General features: G+C 39.1%; 1 protein-coding gene across 3 annotated transcripts in view; it reads left to right on the top strand.

The window, feature by feature from the left end:
* SLC24A2 (solute carrier family 24 member 2) overlaps positions 1–20,772 on the top strand; it is a 281,759-nt gene that overhangs the window by 146,502 nt on the left and 114,485 nt on the right. For all 3 annotated transcript variants that reach the window (XM_008997580.5, XM_035306629.3, XM_008997571.5), the window contains exons 3-4: positions 15,514–15,552; positions 18,125–18,233. In XM_008997580.5, the coding sequence (XP_008995828.1) occupies positions 15,514–15,552; positions 18,125–18,233 (148 nt within the window). The remainder of the gene's footprint in view (positions 1–15,513; positions 15,553–18,124; positions 18,234–20,772) is intronic.

Raw genomic sequence — 20,772 nt, 5'->3', positions numbered from 1 at the left:
ATTTGCATCCATTGAGGTACAGATAAATAAATATAGGGCATAATAGCAATGGAAAAGCCATAGGCAAAAAATGGGCCATGACATAAAATTATAAAACATCTAGGAAAAAAATAGAAAATCTTCAGCACCCAACACTAGGCAAGGAATTCTTACACTTGCTACCTAAAACGGACCCATAGAGGGAAAATTTGATAAATTCAGCCTCATCAAAATTAAAAAACTTTTGCTCTGTCAAAAAATCATTTTTAGAGAATGAAAGTACACATTAAAGACAGGGAGAAGATGTTTGCAAACCACATATCTGACCAAGGATTTCTATCTAGAATATAAAAGAAACTCACAAAACATAACATTAAAGCAACAAACAGTCCAATTAGGAAATGGCAAAAGATATGCACAATCATTTCACTGAAGAGATACACAAATGGCAAATAAGCACATGAAAAGATATTCAACATCGTAAGCCGTTACAGAAGTTCACAGTAATACTGCAGTAAAGTTGAGCACCTATAATCCCAATGATTTGGGAGGCCCAGGTGGGAGCATTACTTAAACCCAGGAGTTCAAGACCAGCATGAAACATGGTGAGATGCTGTCTTTACAAAAATAAAAATGAAAATAAACAACTTCAATACTATAATGAGATATCACTGCACCTTTATAATGGATAAAATTTTAAAATAATAATGTCAAATGCTGACAAAGCAGAAACACTTCATCACTCACACATTGCTGGTAAGAATGTAAAATGCTATAGCATTCTGGAAAATAGTTTCCAGTTTTTTAAAATAAAAAATGGTCTTATTGTATAATCCGGCAGTTGTACTCGTGGGCACATATCCCAGATAAATGAAACACGTTTACACAGAAACTTGTACCTGAATATTCATAGCAGCTTTAGTAACAATAGCCCAAAATGGGAAACTATCCACATGCCTTTCTACATGCAAAGGTCATTAAACTATGATATATCCATACCATGAAATATTACTAAAAAATAAAAAGGAACAAACTGTTGACACATACAATAATCTGGATGCACTCTAAGGAAATTATACTAAATGGAAAAAAGCAAACCTGAAAAGTATACATGTGACACTATTCCATTTACATATCATCTCTGAAATAATTACAGAAATGGAAAACAGATTAGTGGTTGCCAGAGATTAGCAGATGGGGTGGGAATGGGTGTAGACATAAAAGGATAGCACAGGGGAGTCTTGTGATGTTGGTACAGTTAAGTATCTTGATTGCAATGGTGGTTACATGGGGCTACATGTATAATTAAACTGCATAGAAGAACACACAGACAATGCACAAACATAAATAGGTGCACACATAACTGGTGAAATCTGAATATGTTCCGTAGATTGTACCAATGTCAACTTCCTAGTTTTAATGTTGTACTATAGTTGTGCAAGCTGTTATCGTTGGAAGAGGTTGGCTTAACCTCACTCAGCCTTTTACCCCTAATCTTTAAAACGTTTAAATCAATAAACAGGACCACCCTGTTTATTGTTTTTGCAACTATCTGTGAATCTATAATTATTTCCAAATGAAAAGTTCTTAAAAATGTTTCCTATGAATACCTGCCACCTAGGATTACAAATGAGCATTTAGCGCAGTATTTCAACTGTAGTTAGTGCTCACTAAAGGTCAAAAAGGATTTTATATATTAACTGCTGCTGTTACTACTTAATTGGAAGAATGTGTCTTAGAAGTGAGATTTAGGCTAGAATATACACTCCATGAAGGCAAGGATTTGTTCTGTTTTAGTCACTGCTTTATCCCTGCACCTAGAAAAATGTAATACATATAAGATGCTTATTAAGCATGCATGTGATGAAGAATGAATGGGGATTTTTTTTAAATGCCATGAAGAAGGATATTTGACAAATGAAGCAAGAGGGAATAACATGGTACTATCCCGGGTAGGCACAGATAAAATGGCAATTTGCCTGGCCTGCTTATGAGAGCAAAGGATGGCAGGTGGGGTGCAGGGAATGAGCTGAGTTATTGAGGATAAGTTTGAATCTTGATTTGACTCACTCTACCCTAAACCGCATCACCCTAAGGTGCCTTGAGAGGGTAACCGTCCTTGTATCGAGCCCCACTAGTGGGACTCCTAGTCCTTACCATGCACTCTGTTTTCCAAGGTGGCCAGGTGTCTCATGGTCAACACCCACTGGAACCGATTCTTACTGCCACATTCTCCACTTCACTTCATGGTGGACCTATTTCATTCAACTTTCACCAGCCAAAAGAGATGACCCCTACTGTACTCACCTCAGCCATTAGTTGTACAGGTTCAACTGGACCTCCAAAAGAAAGACTGGCTTTTTTAGGTTAAGAGACCCATACAACAGCGTCTGGGCACAGAGTCCCAGGGACTAAGCCAGAGGGTGTTTTAATAACACCACTCTGTATTAGTCAGATAGTTTCTGCTGACCGTGCCCTAGGCCCCAACACTAAATGCAGTCACCTCAATTCTTTTGTGCCTCATGGTGAGTTTCCCACGTTTGAGAATTCTCCTTCCTTGCAAAGTCTAGGCTCACCACTTATAACCAGCAATCAAAACTTCTATGTTTGCAGAGTGTGTGTGAGGTGGCAGCACACTGGTAGGAAAATATGAAGTATAAAGATGTATATAGTATGTAAGACCCCCTCACTCAAGGAGTTTACAAGCCCAGTGAAGCAGGCAAAATGGCAAACACAAGCAGTCGGGAGAGTTCTGAAATGATGACTTTAACTAACACAGAAGTTCGAAGAAGGGAGGTTTGATATTGCTGCATTTCCACAGGACTGAGGAAATAGTGGCCCGGTCAGAGCACTCATCCCAGATACCTGGACGGAGACTGATTCCAGAAGCGGTGGGTCATTCACAGTAACAAATGCCAAGAGGAAAGTGACATAATTCAGTGTTGGACCAAGAAGAAGCTATTTACCTCCAGCCTCATTATGGATGAGCATATGGGCTCATTAAAAATATATAAGATCTGATTTAACTTATTTATTATTAAACACGCATTTACTGAGCATTGAGCACCACTATGCTAGGTACTGTGGAATAATATCAAATGGAATAGGATGGTCTGTGCCTTCAGAAGGGTGCTCAGTAGTGAAAAAGAGAGAGATGAGACAAATGATACGAAAGAATGAACTAGGGAGGAAATGGGGAGGAGGGGACACACAGTGGGAATGGAATGCAGAAGTAGCCAGGCAGTGTTTGGAATGAACTTGCTGTGTCCCACTTTTGTAACTCATCTTCATGACATGAATGATTTTAGCTTCCTCTTGGCCTCCCTTGGGAAAGAAGAGCAGATCAAGGAATGAGACTGATTCTCAATATCTGCATTTTTCAACAGAAAATGTTATATGCTTGATATTTGTGCCCTTTATTTTTCCCCAAGTTTACTTACATTTGCATTTATATATATATATATATATTTTTTTTTTTTTTTTTTTTTTTTGAGACGGAATTTCACACTTGTTACCCAGGCTGGAGTGCAATGGCGCGATCTCGGCTCACCGCAACCTCTGCCTCCTGGGTTCAGGCAATTCTCCTGCCTCAGCCTCCCGAGTAGCTTGGATTACAGGCACGCACCACCATGCCCAGCTAATTTTTTGTATTTTTAGTAGAGACGGGGTTTCACCATGTTGACCAGGATGGTCTTGATCTCTTGACCTCGTGATCCACCCACCTCGGCCTCCCAAAGTGTGCATTTATATTATTAAATATTTAAATTGGTTTTTTTTTCTTTTTTTGAGAGAAGGAAAGAAAAAAAAGGAGTGAAGGAGAGGAAGAAAGAGGAAGAAAAAGAGGGAGAGAGAAGGGAAATGTTGCTTTATTCTAAAAAAAATGGGTATTAATAATGGCCAATCAATGTTTCATTTAAACCTATGAGTAGGTGTGATGTGGTACTAACAAGAATGTATATTTTGTATATTTAAGTGGAGAGCTCTATAAATATTTATTAAGTTTACTTGTTCCGGATCTGAGTTCGAGTCCTTGATATCCTTATTAATTATCTGTCTCGTTGAGTCTAAGTCTCTTTATAGGTCTTATGTATCTGGGTGTTAGGATAATTAGCTCTTGTTGTTGCATTGATCCTTTTACCACTATATCTTTGCTGCTTTAAGATCTATTTTATCAGATACGAGAATTGCAACTCCTGCTTTTTATTTATTCATTTATTTTTGCTCTTCATTTGATTGGTAAATCTTTCTCCATCCCTTTGTTTTGAGTCTTTGTGTATCCTTGCAAGTGAAATGGGTCTGGATGTAACATGCCATTGGGTTTTGGCTGTGTCTTTTGATTGGGGGATTTAGTCAATTTAAATTTAGGATTACTGCCATTTGATGTTAACTGGCTGTTTTATCCATTCGTTGATGTAAATTCTTCTTTATGTTGATGCTCTTTACTTTTTGGTATATTTTTAGAAAGGCTAATACTGGTTGTTTCTTTCTATGTGTTCTTTCAGAAGCTCTTGTAAAGCAGGCCTGGTGGTAATAAAATCTCTGAGTACTTGCTTGTTCATAAAAGATTTTATTTTTCCTTCAGTTGTGAAGCTTAGTTTAGCTGGATATGAAATTCTGGGCTGAAAGTTCTGTTCTTTGAGGATGTTGAATATTGGCCCCCACTCTCTTCTGGCTTGTAGAGTTTCTGCTGAGAGATCTGCTGTAAGTCTGACAGGCTTCCCTTTGTAATTAACCTGACCTTTCTCTCTGGCTGCCCTTAGTAATTTCTCCTTCGTTTCAACCCTGGTGAATCTAACGATTATGTGCCTTGGGGTTGATCTTCTTGAGGAATATCTTTGTGGTGTTCTCTGTATTACCTGGGGTTGAATATTGTCCTGCTTTGCTATTTTAGGAAAATTTTCCTGAATAGTATTCTGAAGAATATTTTCCAGCTTGGATTCATTCTCTCCGTCACATTCAGGTACACCTATCAAACGTAAATTTGGTCTTTTCACATAGTCCCACATTTCTTGGAGACTTTGCTCATTCCTTTTTATGCTTTGTTCTCTAATCTTGTCTTCTCGTTTTATTTCATTAAGTTGGACTTCTACCTCTGATATCCTTTCTTCTGCTTGAACAATTCAAGTGTTTAAACCTGTGCATACTTCTCGGAGTTCCTGCATTGTATTCTTCAGTTCCATTAATTCACTTATATTCCTCTCTAAGTTGTCTATTCTTATTAGGATTTCATCAAACCTTTTTTCAAAGTTCTTAGTTTCTTTACATTGGGCTGCAACATGTTCTTTTAACTCACAGAAGTTTCTTATTATCCATCTTCGGAAGCCTGATTCTGTTAATGGGATGCACTCGTTCTCCATCAAGTCTTGTTCCCTTGTTGGTGAGGAACTGTGATCCTCTTTAGAAGAAGAGGCATTCTGATTTTGAGTATTCTCAGCGTTTTTACGCTGGTTTCTTCCCATCATTGTAAATTTATCCACCTGTCATCTTTGTAATTACCAACTTTCAAATTAGGTCTCTGAGTGGACGTCCAAGTTGTTAATTCCCAGGGCTGAAATATGAGCAACACACTGAGCCATCCAAAACAGCGGCGTTAAGACTGATGGTGCTTTTCTGCCTGGGAATCTCCAGTCTTGCTTCCTTCTTGAGTCCGTAATAGGCGACTCTGCCTTCCCGGAGCTCCAAACCTCAGTCAGAAGGGGAACCAGTCCCGTTTACCCTGCACCAAGAGCTGCCGCCCCAAGGTGCCGGCACAACCACTGTGCCGGCCACAAGAGTCACGCTGGTGACCCGTGTGGCTCCTCCAAACCTCAGTCAGAAGGGGAACCAGTCCCGTTTACTCTGCACTGAGAGTTGCCGAGGTGCTGGCGAAACCGCTGTGCCGGCCACAAGAGTCACGCTGGCAACCGATGGAGCTCCTCCACTGGGAATCTTCTGCTCCGTGAGCGACCAAAATTTGTCTGAAAGTGTGGTGTCCTCTCGTTGTCTGAGCTTTTGCTGGGAGCTGCAGTCCCAAGATGTTAGCGATGGGCCATCTTGGATCGTTCCCCCCGGCTAATTTTTTGTATTTTTAGTAAAGACAGGTTTTCGCCATATTGGCCAGACCACTTCCACTCACGCTCCGTGCTGGTCTTAAATTGGTTTTATGTGATGTTTTTGCTGCCTGGAAATTCCAAAACTAAATTCAGCAAACTTGGCATCTGTATTTTTCTGCCTATATGGAAATTTTATCAGAGTCCTTTGGAATCAGGTACTGATATGGTAACCATTGAAATTTCTGAGATCAGAAGTTAAAATATGAAGAAGAATGAATCAGCTATATTAATGCGGCTGCACTGTTATAGCTAGAAGACCATAAATATGAAAAGTTGTATGTATCAAAATCGCTATTTGCATTCAAATTGTAGGGTTTTGTTCTCTTTGAGGTTTAGGGTTTCTCCTTTTTAAAAAAATATCTTTTTTAAAAATTGGCAAAAAAAATTGTTACCATTAATATTACAAAAAATTAAATTACACCTTCAATTATTATCAGTTTTAAAATTCATCTTAAATATCTAGTACCCTTTGCTCAATTCTGTTAATATATGTGTTGTTTGTAATTTTATAGACATAGGTTTGTTCTTTATATTTTTATAGTCTTTGCCAGCTTCTCTCCAAACAAGAATAGATGCTAAATCTAGGATTAATAAATGTATGATAAAGTATGATTACAAAAGCAATGATTAGACCACAGATAATCCTCTTAAGTGTATTCTTAAGTGTAATACTTAATTTTAACTGATCTAATAATAACTACCCTTTCTATCTAGTTAATTTAATGATATAACATATTTATTCTGAAATGCAGGTTCCATAAAGACAGATATTTTTGCCAGTTTGGGCCACACCTAAATCCCAGGAACCTAAAAGAATCCCTGGCCATATATAAGTGTGCGATAAATATTATCAAATAATTACTGTTAAATGAATGAATGAATGTTCTTTATTCAAAACTTGCTATTTAGACTCTCTCACTGATGCTTTAAACACCGAGTGATTATTTTCATTTTTTGAGCTTGTTCTTTCCCTGAAACAAAGAAACAGCACTAGTTCTTGAAGTGTCAGAAATAAAGACCAAGCCCAAACTTCCAAATAAACTAAACATAGAATAGTGTCTCATGACCGCAGTGATAACTGAGACCACCAGGGGGCCCCTCTTTTCCCACCTACTGCTGAGCTATCAACTCCTTAATACAAGTCAACTTGATATGTGGAGCAACTCATTTGCAGTTTTACTTAAACCTATGCCGTTCTGAAGGCATAAAAAGTGCCTCCATGACCTTCAAGAGACACAAATAATAATAGTAAATCATGACAGTAGTAAGCGAGTCTAAATAACGATGCTGGAAGAGAAAAAAGAACCTCTGCAACTTCCTCTGCTCCCAGATACTAGCTTTTTGTACAAAATAAACCCAAACGCTTTCATTCTAAATTCACAACAATCACTTGCCACTATTTTCTCGCCTCCATTGGAAGTCAGAGCTCATAAACAGTTCTTTTTTCCTACTCTTTTTAATTTATTTACTTTTTTTTTTTTTTTTTTTTTTGAGACAGAATCTCACTTTGTCACTAGGCACCAGGCTGGAGTGCAGTGGCACAGTCTTGGCTCACTGCAACCTCCGCCTCCCGGGTTCAAGCACTTCTCTTGCCTCAGCCTCCCAAGTAGCTGGGACTACAGGCGCACACCACCACACCCAGCTAATTTTTGTATTTTTAGGAGAGACGGGTTTCACCATGTTGGCCAGGATGGTCTTGATCTCTTGACCTCGTGATCTGCCCGCCTTGGCCTCCCAAAGTGCTGGGATTACAGGCTTGAGCCACCGTGGCAGGCCCCTACTCTTTTTTATTTTATTCTGTTTTTTGAGACCGGCTCTTGCTCAGTTGTCCATGCTGGAGTACAGAGGCATGATTGCAGCTCACTGCAACCTCTCCCTCCCTGGTTCAGACAATTCTCCTGTTTCAGCCTTCTAAGTAGCTGGGATTACAGGCACCTGCCACCATGCCTGGTTAATATTTGTATTTTTAGTAGAGGTGGAGTTTCACCATGTTGGCTAGGCTGGTCTCAAACTCCCAGCCTCAAATGATCTGTCCGCCTTGGCCTCCGAAAGTACTGGGATTATAGATAGGCCTGAGCCACTGCACCTGGCCTAATTTTTGTTTTTGTTTTTGTTTTTTTTTAATTTTGTGTTTCTAATAAGTATTTATTAAACATGCAACTTTTGGTGAATGATTATTGTGTATTCTTTTTTTTTTTAATTAGAGTGGCTAAACTAGCAGTTTTTACTTTTTTTTAATTGCATTTTAGGTTTAGGGGTACATGTGAAGAACATGCAAGATTGTTGCATAGGTACACACATAGCTGTGTGATTTGCTGCCTTCCTCCCCATCACCTATATCTGACATTTCTCCTCATGCTATCTCTCCCCAAGTCCCCACCCACCGCTGTCCCTCCCCTATTTCCCCCTGACAGACCCCAGTGTGCGATGCTCCCTCCCTGTGTCCATGGGATGTACACAAAATATTTTTCACTGTATTTGGAGTTGTACTGTTTGCAGTCTGCTCACAGGTTGCTGCAAGGAAAATGCCACTTTCTCGTTTCCCCAATGCTTAGGAAGGCTCTGGAGCCCAGCTGTCGGAGTTTATATCTGAGCTCTGCCACTTGCTGGCTATGCAGCCTTGGACAAATTGTCCAACTCCATCGGCGTCAGGGCCCCGTGTGTTAAAGGAAGAGTAAAAACTTATAATCCCTATCATTGTGAGGATTCAGTGAATGAGGTATTATATATATAACACTTGGCACACACTGAGCCACAAATATTACCTAGTATTACTGAAATCTGCCTCATTTGCTACAAAGTATTCTGTAGTTTGTTCCACACCAGCATTTGTTGGACTTTTTAAAAAATCACATCCTCTAAGCTTGTCCAACCCGCAGCTCACGGGGCACAAGCGGCCCAGGATGGCTTTGAATGTCGCCCAGCACAAATTCTTTTTTTTTTTTTTTTTTTTTTTGAGACAGAGTTTTTGCTCTTGTTACCCAGGCTGGAGTGCAATGGCGCAATCTCGGCTCACCACAGCCTCCACCTCCTGGGTTCAGGCAATTCTCCTGCCTCAGCCTCCTGAGAAGCTGGGATTACAGGTACCCGCTACCATGCCCAGCTAATTTTTTGTATCTTTAGTAGAGACCGGGTTTCACCAGGATGGTCTCGATCTCTTGACCTCATGATCCACCCACCTCGGCCTCCCAAAGTGCTAACATTGAGTTCTTTTTTAATTCATCAGCTGTTGTTAGTGTTAGTGTATTTTATGTGTGGCCCAAGACAGTTCTTCATCCAGTGTGGCTCAGGGAAGCCAAAAGATTGGACACCTCCTGTCTTCGACATATTCCTCAAAAGAAGTAAGGCAACCGAGACTTAATAGATGAGTGCATGTTGCATTCTTTACTAGTCAAAGGAAATTTGTGTGACTAATGCCAGAACACCACTAACACACTGTGTTTGATTGGCATATCAAAATTATTCATTAGCAATTGTGAGAATTGCTAAAACAGTACAACAAAGTAAATTAGGAACATCTGGATTTTTCAGGGGAAAAGACAGCAGTGGTTATAGTTGGGTTGTTAATTCCTAAATCAAGTGAATTAACACTGGTGCTTAGTATCCTCAGTACAGAAATAGCCTGAGGCCCTTCTTGCCTCTTACTCCATTTGTAAGATGAGGATTACTGTCTTCTATGTACCTACTTAATAAGAAAGATTAATTAGTCCTTTAAGAGGTAGACTTAAATAATCACCATTACTATTAATTTAGCCAGTGGCACAAGCAACTGAGAAGCTCTGGAAACTGACACAGAAACACACAGGTCTGTTCTGCCTGTGTGTTTCTGTGTCACCCAGGCCTCTTAATTGCATTTTAAGTAGCCACAGTTAGGGACCATGGAAGGCACAGAGGTGAATCCTGTCCTCAAGGATCTTACAACTTCCAGTATTAGGGAGGCTAACTGAAGGAGTTGGGTAAAAGATATTAAATATTGCATATGGCTTATCAATTCTGTGACAAGCATTGAAAGAATTCATTTTTAAAAGTTTATGCTAATGTTCCAATGGGGTGCACAAGATAATGATTTGGGATGCCAGGAAAAAAAAGTTAAGACTTCTATTTATTGTTCTTTTTAAAAAGAGGGAAGAAATTAGTCCATGTTTATATAATGGTTGACAGTAGTACATAAATAGATAAGTAGGCTGGGAACAGCTGCTTACACCTATAATCTCAGCACTTCGGGAGGCTCAGGTGGGAGGATCACTTGATGCTAGGAAGTCAAGACCAGTCTGGGCAATATAGCAAGAACCTGGTCTCTAAAAAAATTTTTTTTCTTAATTCCCTGGACATCATAGTGCTTTCCTATAGTCCCAGCTACTTGGGAGGCTGAGGCAGGAGGATTGCTCGAGCCCAGAAGTTTGAGGTTTCAGAGAGCTCTAGTCCCACCACTGTACTCCAGCCTGGGCAAGAGAGCAAGACTCTATGTCGTAAAAAAATAAAATAAAATAAAAGAGTACGTGAAGATTCACGTTACATATGTTACTTGTTGAGAATGTAGAATGTTTCTGATAATGGTATATGATCAAGAAATTTTGGAGACTCTGATTACAGTTGTGTAGATTTACCTTGTCAGTTAAGTTCTGCATCATAAAGTCACCCTGGCCCTTGACCTTACTGAGTGTTTCAAATTGTGCTTCAACTGTCTCCAAGCAATTTCTCTTCAGTTCCTTCCATGTTGGCGAACATATCTATTCTTCTCAAATTTTTTTCTACTATCTCAAGCATTTCATGATCCTGAGGGTTATTCAAACAGATCATCCAAAGGCTTTGCTTCCACACCATGAGCTTTCATTACCACACTTCTTATTTAGATCATTTCTACCCCTTCTGCTCATCGCAATGTATTTCTTTAAACCAGAACTGTGAAATGGGTATTCCTGCACCCTGGGCTGTCCTCTTTAGCACTTCATTGTTCTCTGAGATTCCTTCTTTACAGAAGGAGCATGATTGTGGGATAATTACCCAGCAACCAGGCAAAGTAATTTGAATTTAAATTTCTATTTCTTTCTCTAGGAATATATTTAATCTCTCCTCCCTTAATGTTTTAGGGAATATGTAAAGACACAGTAAAAGGAGGGAGAGAGAGATGAGTTTCCATCTGACTAAGAGGTGGTGGGATCCCTTTCCTTTTAGACTGCAAATTTGTGGTCTCCGTACCTTGTATTTAGTCTTCCCAATAGGCTTTGAGGTTTATTCATCTTTAACCAGGAGAGACATTTTGAATGTTGTTGTTGATTACAGTAATATATTGAAAGAAAAGGAGACATCATTTTACACTTTGATGTTAGTTTTTTTAAATGAATATCAGTCATTTAAATCATTCCTTATCAAATCTTTCTTAATTCTAAGACATTAAAATTCATGTCCATTGGAATATTGAATTCCTATTTTAATCAAGGGCATATTTGTTTCAGATTTTTTTTACAAAATAATTATACGTTTAAGTTTATTTCTATAGACTTTTTAATGCTTCCAGGTCCTTGGCATAAGGCATTTTTGGCACATTTTGCAGGAGTCGGTGGAATATTGAAGTGGTGGAAGTTGCTGGCTGTTACTTAGCTTTTGTGACAAATTGCTTATTGTTCTTCTGTATCTGATGCCACATCATTGACCAGAAAAACCATCCCTTATTTTACACACTTGTCTTTTGGCCTATGAAGTCTTCATGGTGACCCATTTGATTATGTGGTTTGTAAATGGATAATTACCAGAGTGAACCATGGACATGTTAGTATCCTCTTACTGAGTGGCCCTGAGGCAGCTGGACTGCAGTATTGACCTAATTTTTATGTGTGTGAGGTGGGACTAAGGGCCTGTATGTGGTGAAAGGCTATATACAAAGTTCCATCAAAACTATACTTTATAGTCAGCAAAATCATTTCTGGCTTTTGAGGATCAAAGGAAGAAAGATGATTTAAGGACTTGGGACTGATTTATAGTGTGAAAATGCTATCTAAATGAGCTATGCATTTTATTATCTGGGGTGGCAGCATAAATGGATACTTTCAAAACACCTATGAAATAAGTAGCAAAATTCCTATGTAGAAATGGGATTTCCACCAGGAAGGAAAACAGAGATTAACAACATCTTCCAGTTGCTCAATTTAAGTGCATTCACCATATGACTAATTTGGAGTTATTGAGAAGAGAGCTGGTTTAAATCGAATAAAGGTTTGAATTACAGAATACTTTCTTGTAAATGGAAGATGGCCTGGCAAAAGTCTTGCTTTCATGAATGCAGAGGGGAGTCTGCATTGGCATGCCAAAGACCTGACTAAACTTCACGATGCACTTTATGAATCCTCAAAGAACTGTTGTGTGTGTGCTATGGATTGGCTTAAAAGATTTTTTTCCTATAGCTGTAGGAAATTTATTTATAAAAGCATTCATTAAGTGTATTTATTTATTTATAGGAATTTGTTAAGCCATTCTGCAGCACACTGACCACGAGGAATTGGGCTTTCATAATAGGACAGCCCAAATGAGTGGTATTTTGGTGTGTTTAAAATTAAGGGAGTTAAAAAGCAAAATGCATCATAAGAATGCCAAGATTAATCCTTAAAGTAATGTTAGTCTTCTTTTGAAGAAGTCATCTTCTGTAACATCCCGTGGGTTAGAATAAACTTGCCAGCTATTCAATGGCCCTGAAAATAAATTCACAACACTAGACCAACCCAAAACCCACTAGCTATACGTATGAAAATCATTTCTTTGTCACCTTCGCTAGTTACTTCCAGTGTAATTAAACCCCTTTAAAATTAAATTTGTAATGTAATCAACTGCACGTTGTCATGACTGTGAGGCTGCTTCGGGATGCAATTAGAGCAAGGCTAAGTCAGGTGAACCTTGAATTATCAGTAGATGTGGGTGCGCCCCTGGAAATGGGCAATTACCATAATAGTCGCACTTCTTATCTCTTTTGCAACAGGGCTACATAAAAGGAAAGTAGAAGGGTGTTTTAATGGCCTCCGCTGTCATTTGCGTGTATCCCTAAACTTACCCATTATACCCTGATGTATATTCATGTCTGCAGATCACACATGAAAGAAAACTAATGATGTCAACTGCAGACATTAAACAGTGGGAAATTTTGTAAAGAATTTCAGACCTTTCTCTGCACTCAGTTTTTTCTTTGTAGAATCTATGTACAAGGCATTTTCCTTCCACTTTTTATGTATTATGATCCTCCTTGCTTGTGAGAGAAAAAGGAATTCAATAGAGTAGATATTTTTTCTTCCTTTCAGACCAAAAAACAGGTTTGGATTTTTTTTCCTTCCTTAAATAATTTAGTTAGATATATTTTTTAAAATTCAAACTCTCAGCTGGTGATGTTTCTGCCCTTATAAAGCCTACCCTTTTCTCTCCCCACCTTCATCCTGTCCCTTCATGTTTTGTGTTATCACAGTGGTATCAATTCCAGCTCATAATTATTGGCCTCCCATTTAGCCACAAGGTGTAAATTTGCTAACTGATGAGGAGTGCTCTGACTGCTCATCTCAATGTATGTCTACAGGCTGAGCTTACTGCCCTGGAAAATTTCCCTGAGGAATTCCTCTGTAGAATGTGAGGCCATGTGTTGAGCTGTCTGATGTGGAAGGAAAGAAAAGGAGAGGACCTGCCAGAGAGAAGCAGGATTTCAGAGGAAAGCGGGAAATCAAAGGACAGTTTCCTGTCCACTCCAGTTCCACAACAGGCTCTTGGGAACTAGGGCATCAGGATATTTCCCTATTAGCATTTTTAGAGAAGTTGCTGAGAGAGAGAGCCTCCAACCCAAGAGGTATGGCAAATTTAGAGATGCCCACAGGCTGTACTCAGAAATTATCACCAACCCAGAACCCTTCTGTCTTATGTCTGAGACTTGCAAGTTCTTCAAGAGCCTATAAAATGCTTAGAACTTCTAAGGGGAAAAAAGCACATTGGTATTGACTCCAGAATCCAAAAAGGTGTCTACAAAAATCAAAATTATTAAATGTCTAATTGAATATCCACAAAATTTTTAACATCAGCCTCATTATGTATTAAATTGCATCTTCTTAAAAATCCATTACAAGTGAAAACAAATTGTAGATTCGATCTTTTCACTTTGTAAGATTTTGAGCATGCTAATACTAAATTAAATGAATGGCACATAGCCAATAATTTGAAATTCAAAATTAGAAGAACCCCTTCTACTTTTTTTTTACACAGAACTGTATATTTTAGGTGAACTGTATATTTTAAATGGGGTCTGGGGAGGTCTTAATATCTTTACATGACATGTGTGGTAGACCCTAAAAGAGAAAGCCTAGAGCATGTGAAGGTTTTAAAATAGCTCTGCATCTGGCTACTCTTCTCTGAGTGTGTAATTATTCCTGAACACATCTGCTCAGACCCTAATGGGGAGCACCAGCAGGCAAGACAAGGGAAGGGTTCCAGTTTGTTCTTGCTGTCTGCACCTGTAGTCGAGAGGAAGTGATGAAGGTAGTGTCTAAGCATGGGGAAATGTTCACCAGGCACCTGTAGCTCGTTGGAGAGATCCCAGGGTAGTGCCTCATTCTGGCAAACAAGGAGAGTTCCTATTGAGTTGAGGAAGTAAAACCTGTCCAGGTAGAGCACATGGGTAGAATTCCACTGCCCCCTTGTCTGTACTGCATTCACTACCAGCAGATTGCTAGGCCTTTATGTGCCCTTGTGTCCTAAGCCACATTTCACAACTGAACAGAGACTTCTATTTTTAGAATAGAAAACTTGAGGTGGTGGGAACAGAAGAAAAGATGGGTTATCTGATTTCACTGTGGGATAACCCTAGTCTTTAATTCAGTGGCCTAAATTCTGTGAGCTTTATTTTATTCATAATACATACAGCAATGAGTGCTGACTTCCTCAAAAACATATAGAAAATGACATTTCTTTGCAATCCCATCTCCCAGTAACAATCACTCTAATAACAATTTATTATTCTTGCAGAATTTTTTTCTTTACTGGCACTAAAGTATTAGTAATTTGTTTTTCTTTATGAAATGAAACAAATATTTATAAATGTTTAATTTTTTGGTTATCAATATATCTTAGATATTTTCTGTATCAGTACATGTGAATTACCTCATTCATTTTCATGATCACATGGTACTCCACTGCATGGCTAGGCCACAGTTGACTTAGCTGTTCTGTATTGCTGGGCATTCAGGTTGGCCACTCAACTTTGACCTTTCAGAAGAATGAATCGTGTACCTAAATAAACCATTATATATTAGCTAGAAATATATATCCTCAGTCCCCTGTTTTGGCTTAACTCATCCCAGGAGCAGAAAGAACGAAATCTTCCCCTATACTGATGTTTGTTATTAAATGTAAATGTCATATGTGATTCTTCATTTATTTATTTCTTTGTCTTTTGTCTTTGCCTTTTCCTCTTATGCAGCCATCTGCAGCCAGGGACAAGGATGAACCGACTCTACCGGTAGGAAGCAGTGGCTTTGTCTGTACCTGCTTGTGTGCCTGTGGAGAGTGGGGGTCGGGGGTGGGAGTAAGAGGGATTTGTGTGCTCAAATAATCACTCTTTCCCTTGGAAAGCTTAAATAGTCTAACCCCTGATGTGTACTTCTACTCCATGCTGCACTTAGTGATGACTGAATTCTGACATTCACTGACACGTTTTCTGGGATTAGGTTTCAAAAGTTTGAATTTCCTATTCCATTTGGTATGAACTTTCTTAGGAGTTGGAAGAGTGAGATATTTCCAAATTGCATTCCAAGGGATGTTGAACTAATATTTGGGGGTGGTGTGGAGCTAATGCTCAGTATCTGTTTTCTTTGTGTATCTGCATGCACATCCTCTGATTGGAAATTTCTTTTGGTCTCATCAAAAGGAATGCTGCATGAGACCTATATGCTTAATATATATACTTACTTCCCAAAAGAATGCTTTCAGTATTTCTCTAGATATAATCTTTTTCAGATGAAGATCTCCACAGCAGAGTTCTTTCAGTTTCCAAAAATAAGGACAATAGAGGTTATGACAAATTATTACTGATAAACACATTTTTGGTTCCTATTTAATTAACACATCACAATTCAAATTTTGCAGTATGGTAAAGAAACAACCTTCAAAATTTTTATGTTCAGCCATCAAACAGTGATTACATTTCCATTCTATTCAGGTCTCCTAAGCTTGCTCCTAAAATATTTTGAACCTTAATCATCTGAATCTTCTATGACAACACAATGCATTTTAAAATGTTTAAGATTTTCAAGGCTAAAATGATTCGTAATAAAGATACATACGACTTTGTACTTCCTCTTGTAATGCTCAGAGCAAAAACATAGCATTCACTGAGAGCCCATAGAATACACCTGATCCAGTACCAAAAACAGAGCACAGACTCACTCTCTTCTATTGGGGAGCTATAATCTGGTTCACCGTTGAGTCACCAGTAATCCCCACCGATTGAATTGGCAATATGATTTCCAATTGGCTATTATAATAAATCACACTAAGGAAGCCAGATTTCTTCAGTTATCTCAGAGTGAGATTTTACCCATACTTTCTACAGGTTTCACGTTTGTCTCCAAATGTGTGGACCATGATTGTTAACAAGTATTTTACAAAATAAGAACCTATGGGTAATAGTTTGAAAACACTGCCCAAGTTAATCAAGTTAAACATATTTCTGTAGTGTTAGACTTACTGGTTTAATGTGTAGTTTTAAACCCTAAGGTGAGTTGGTCTAGGATATAGCACTTTCCAATATATATTAAATATGTATTTGATCATGGAGTCTCTTATGGGGCATTTTTGGGGAAGCCCCCTGTGGGTCTGGAATATGATGGAATATTTTGGAAAACCCTGTTATGCAGAAGTTTAAAAGACATGATGAAGAATAGTATTTTATTTTTACCTGCCCCAGAAAATTTGCATGTCAAGCTTTTACACTGAAAGTTCAATATGAAATTAATTCCCTTACATTACAATACCTTTCAACTCCTTAAATCTGTCTGTCTGTAAAGCTTGGCTGCCTCAGAGCATCTTCTGCTTATGATAATTAGCACAAAATCAACCGTGGGGAGGCAGCAGATCCTATTCAGGATAAAAAACCTGTCAAAATACAGAGGAATTGGGAGTTTATAGGTTGTTTGCTTTTAAAGATAGAACAAAAAGAGTTTGTTGGCAACTTTAGATACTCATTCTCCCTTCTCACCCACCATTTTCATTTATTTGGCCAAAGGATCACAACTAGTAGTTTGTGCAAAAGGAGCCCCCCTCAAAGTTAGGAAAGGTCTCATGGCTTCATGATAGCAGGTTCTGTCTCCCTGACTCTTACTTCACACAGGCCATGCTGCTTTCTGGATCAGAGCTATGGTCCCAGGGTAGAGACGAGGTAGCACAGGAGATGTGCAAGACGAACCTTTGGAAAACAAGGAGAAAATATTAGCACCTGTCAGTTACTGAGTTAGTCTTCTTAATTTCTTTTTCTGGAAATGTTTTATATGTTTATATTTTGGTATGTGTGTCTATGTAGATATGGGCATTTATATACATTTAAACATTTTGCTGATAGGATGCACACTTCAAAAATGTTAGTGACGACCCACTGGTTTAGAGAGCAGTCTTGGAGAAAATCAGACCTGGGATCCATCCCTCCAGCCTCCACTTCTTGTCAGTATGACTTGGACACCTCATTTCACTTCTCTGAGATGAAATGTCCTCATCTATCTAACAAGAAAAATAATAGCATTTACTTCATAGGGTTCATTTTGCCAGTGAGATAAATGAACAGATGTGAAGCATGTAACACATTGCCTGGCATTTACAAAGCTCTTTTTAAAAAGCGAAGCAACGCATTCATTTAGTAGGAAAGAATGTGGGACAGCCATTCCCTCAAGGGCTTTGAAATGTACTTTGAAAATCTTTGGCTCAATAGTGTGTGATCATGCGACAGAAACGCGTGGCCACCAGACTAGGTGAGGATCTTGTCTATAATGCACTTGCCTTTCATTTCTGAGACTAACCACCTCTTTGGCTTCTCTGCTCAGGCTAAGCCGCGTCTCCAGCGAGGTGGAAGCTCTGCCTCCCTCCACAACAGTCTCATGAGGAATAGCATCTTTCAGCTCATGATACACACCCTTGACCCACTCGCTGAAGGTAAACATCAGGCTTTGGTTTGGGAGCGTGTTCGGGGGCGGAAAGGATGTCAAAAGGCTTCTCTACATAAAACATGTTTGTGCTGTCGTCATGCACGCCTGCCAGCCTCCTCTTGTTTAGCATCTGCCACAAGCAGCCCCAGCCCCTTGACGTGCTTTATCTGCAACAGCTCAGTTCATGATCAGTGGTTTTTGTACCAGGAGTAGGATGTGAGGTCTGCGTGCTGATTCTATCTTTTGATGCCTTCAGTGTAAATATAGTTTGTTACGAAGCAGAGAGGAAGCAAAGGTTTCCCTCCCTTACAGCTAAAGTAACAGTTGTTTTTTGTCATTGTTTCTAAGTTTCAAAACAAAATTTGTGTGTGAAGCTAAGTTATGCACCTTTAAAAAGAGAGAAAAAGAACTCTTGGTTTAGAAGGGCTGTGATTGGTTTGGGCAATGATATTCATGGTAGATCACTGAGACTGTACTGATTCTTCGGCAATTGGAGGGTGAGAGGTGAGCATCTATGCATCTAAAAAGCCCTCTCTCAGAGAACTGCTTAGGTGCTGTCATTGGAAACCTAGAAAGCCTGGCTCACCTCCCAGTGTAATCACATGAACCATCACAAACAACCCATTATTGTGTACTTTCAGTGTTACTCAGGCACAATGAAGCCAAATACATCGTGTTTCTTCAATTGCATAAATATTCCCAAAATTATTTTCAGGTAGATAGATATTTGATGTGTTGAATAAATATTAGTTTTGCCTCTAGTAAGGGGTTCAAATATAATCAAGTGTGTTCTCCCTTCATTCCTGGACTTTATAATTGGGCTCAATGTTACAGTGGAGCTAATATAGCCTGGGAAACAGATACGTGCCACTGAATGAAGCCAGGGGATCTGATTGTCAAATCATGTCATATGAATCAGAGATCTTACCCAATATCAAGCTTTGCTAAATAGTTTCAAGAATATAGGCAGTCAAGAAATTCATATGAGGTAAAGAAAAATCTGAGACCAAGTGTGGCTCCCAAGGACCTATATTCCTTCATTGGACACACATCTCACTCAGAGTAATAGGTAAAAAACACAGGGTCACCTCTCCCTGCAGAGCATGGAGCATTTCAAGTCCAAAACATCTCCCTGTTATACCACAGAGAGTTGTATAGCTGATGCGATATTCTCCAAGGAGCCTTGCTTCACAGGTCCTGGGATATATTTACTAGAGGTCATTCGAACATCCTACATATCATTACTCTATCCATGAAGAGGTCCATTTGACAAGGAGATTAGACCTGGTCACCAGCCTTCTTTTCTTTCCCCTGGGATATACCCCCAGAGATGGGAGTAAAGGGTTTGCAGGCCAATTGCTTTAACTCCTTCCTCCCCACCACTAAGCAGTTGTGTGACTTTGGGCAAGTTAGGGTCTCTCTAGTATTTGGTTTCATCATCTATAGTTATATTAATAGTTATCTTTGGTATCTTACAGTTGACAAAGCATTTTTGACACCTGTAAACTTGTGTTTACAATAACACTTCTTTCACAAAAGAATATTGTTATTCTCCTTTCACAAAATATAGCACCAACATAGATCTCAAATGTATCTGCTGCTCTCCCCCCGCAGATCTTTATTCCAAACGTCTCCATCGCTTTCCTGCAGTAGCTTCCTAGCTGATCTTTCCATTCTTCCATTGCCACTGCCTAGACATATGTTCCACGCAGCAGCCCAAGTAATCTTCTTAAAAAGTAAATCAGGTTGTGTCATTTCTACTTATAACCTTTGGTGGCTTCCCAGGGCTCTTAGGAAAATTGTGAAATCCTTGCACAACCAGTAGTTTGTGCAAAAGGAGTCCCCCCTCAAAGTCAGGAGAGTTCTCAGGGTTTTATGATAAGAGATTCTGTTTCTTTGAATCTCACTTAACACTGGCCATGCTGATTTCTGGATTGGAGCTGTAGTCCCAGGGTGGAGATGAGATAGCTCAGGAGATGTTCAAGACAATCCTTTGGGAGGCAAGAAGAAAATATCAGCACTTTCATCATTTACTTTGTCATTCTTCTTAGCTTCTATTTTTGAAAATGTTTTTGTTCATATTTTAGTATGTGTATCTATATATAATCAATATGAATACAGATATAGATATGACTATAGGTGCCTATTTATATACATTTTAAAATTTTGCTGATAGGATGCACAATTCAAACATGTTAGATGGCAGTTGGAGGGTAGGAGGTGAGCCAAATTATGGTCTATATCAGGGGTCCCCAACTCTCAGGCCCTGGACTGGTACCAGCAGGAGGTGAGCGTCTGCAGGGAAGCAAGCATTACCTTACTATCGCCTGAGCTCCGCCTCCTGTCAAATCAGCATTGGCATTAGATTCTCATAGGAGGGCGAACCTTATTGTGAACCTCGCATGACAGAGATCTAGGTTGTGCACTCGTTAGGAGAATTTAATGCCTGATGATCCGAGGTGGGAACAGTTTCATCCCTAAACCATCCTCCTTGACCCGGCCATGGAAAAATTGTCTTCCACAAAACCCATGCAAAAAGGCTTGGA

Source organism: Callithrix jacchus, chromosome 1 (genome assembly GCF_049354715.1).
Source record: "Callithrix jacchus isolate 240 chromosome 1, calJac240_pri, whole genome shotgun sequence".
Classification (NCBI taxonomy): domain Eukaryota; kingdom Metazoa; phylum Chordata; class Mammalia; order Primates; family Cebidae; genus Callithrix; species Callithrix jacchus.
Note: the sequence above shows the minus strand (reverse complement) of the source record. Positions and strands in the feature narration are given on the sequence as shown.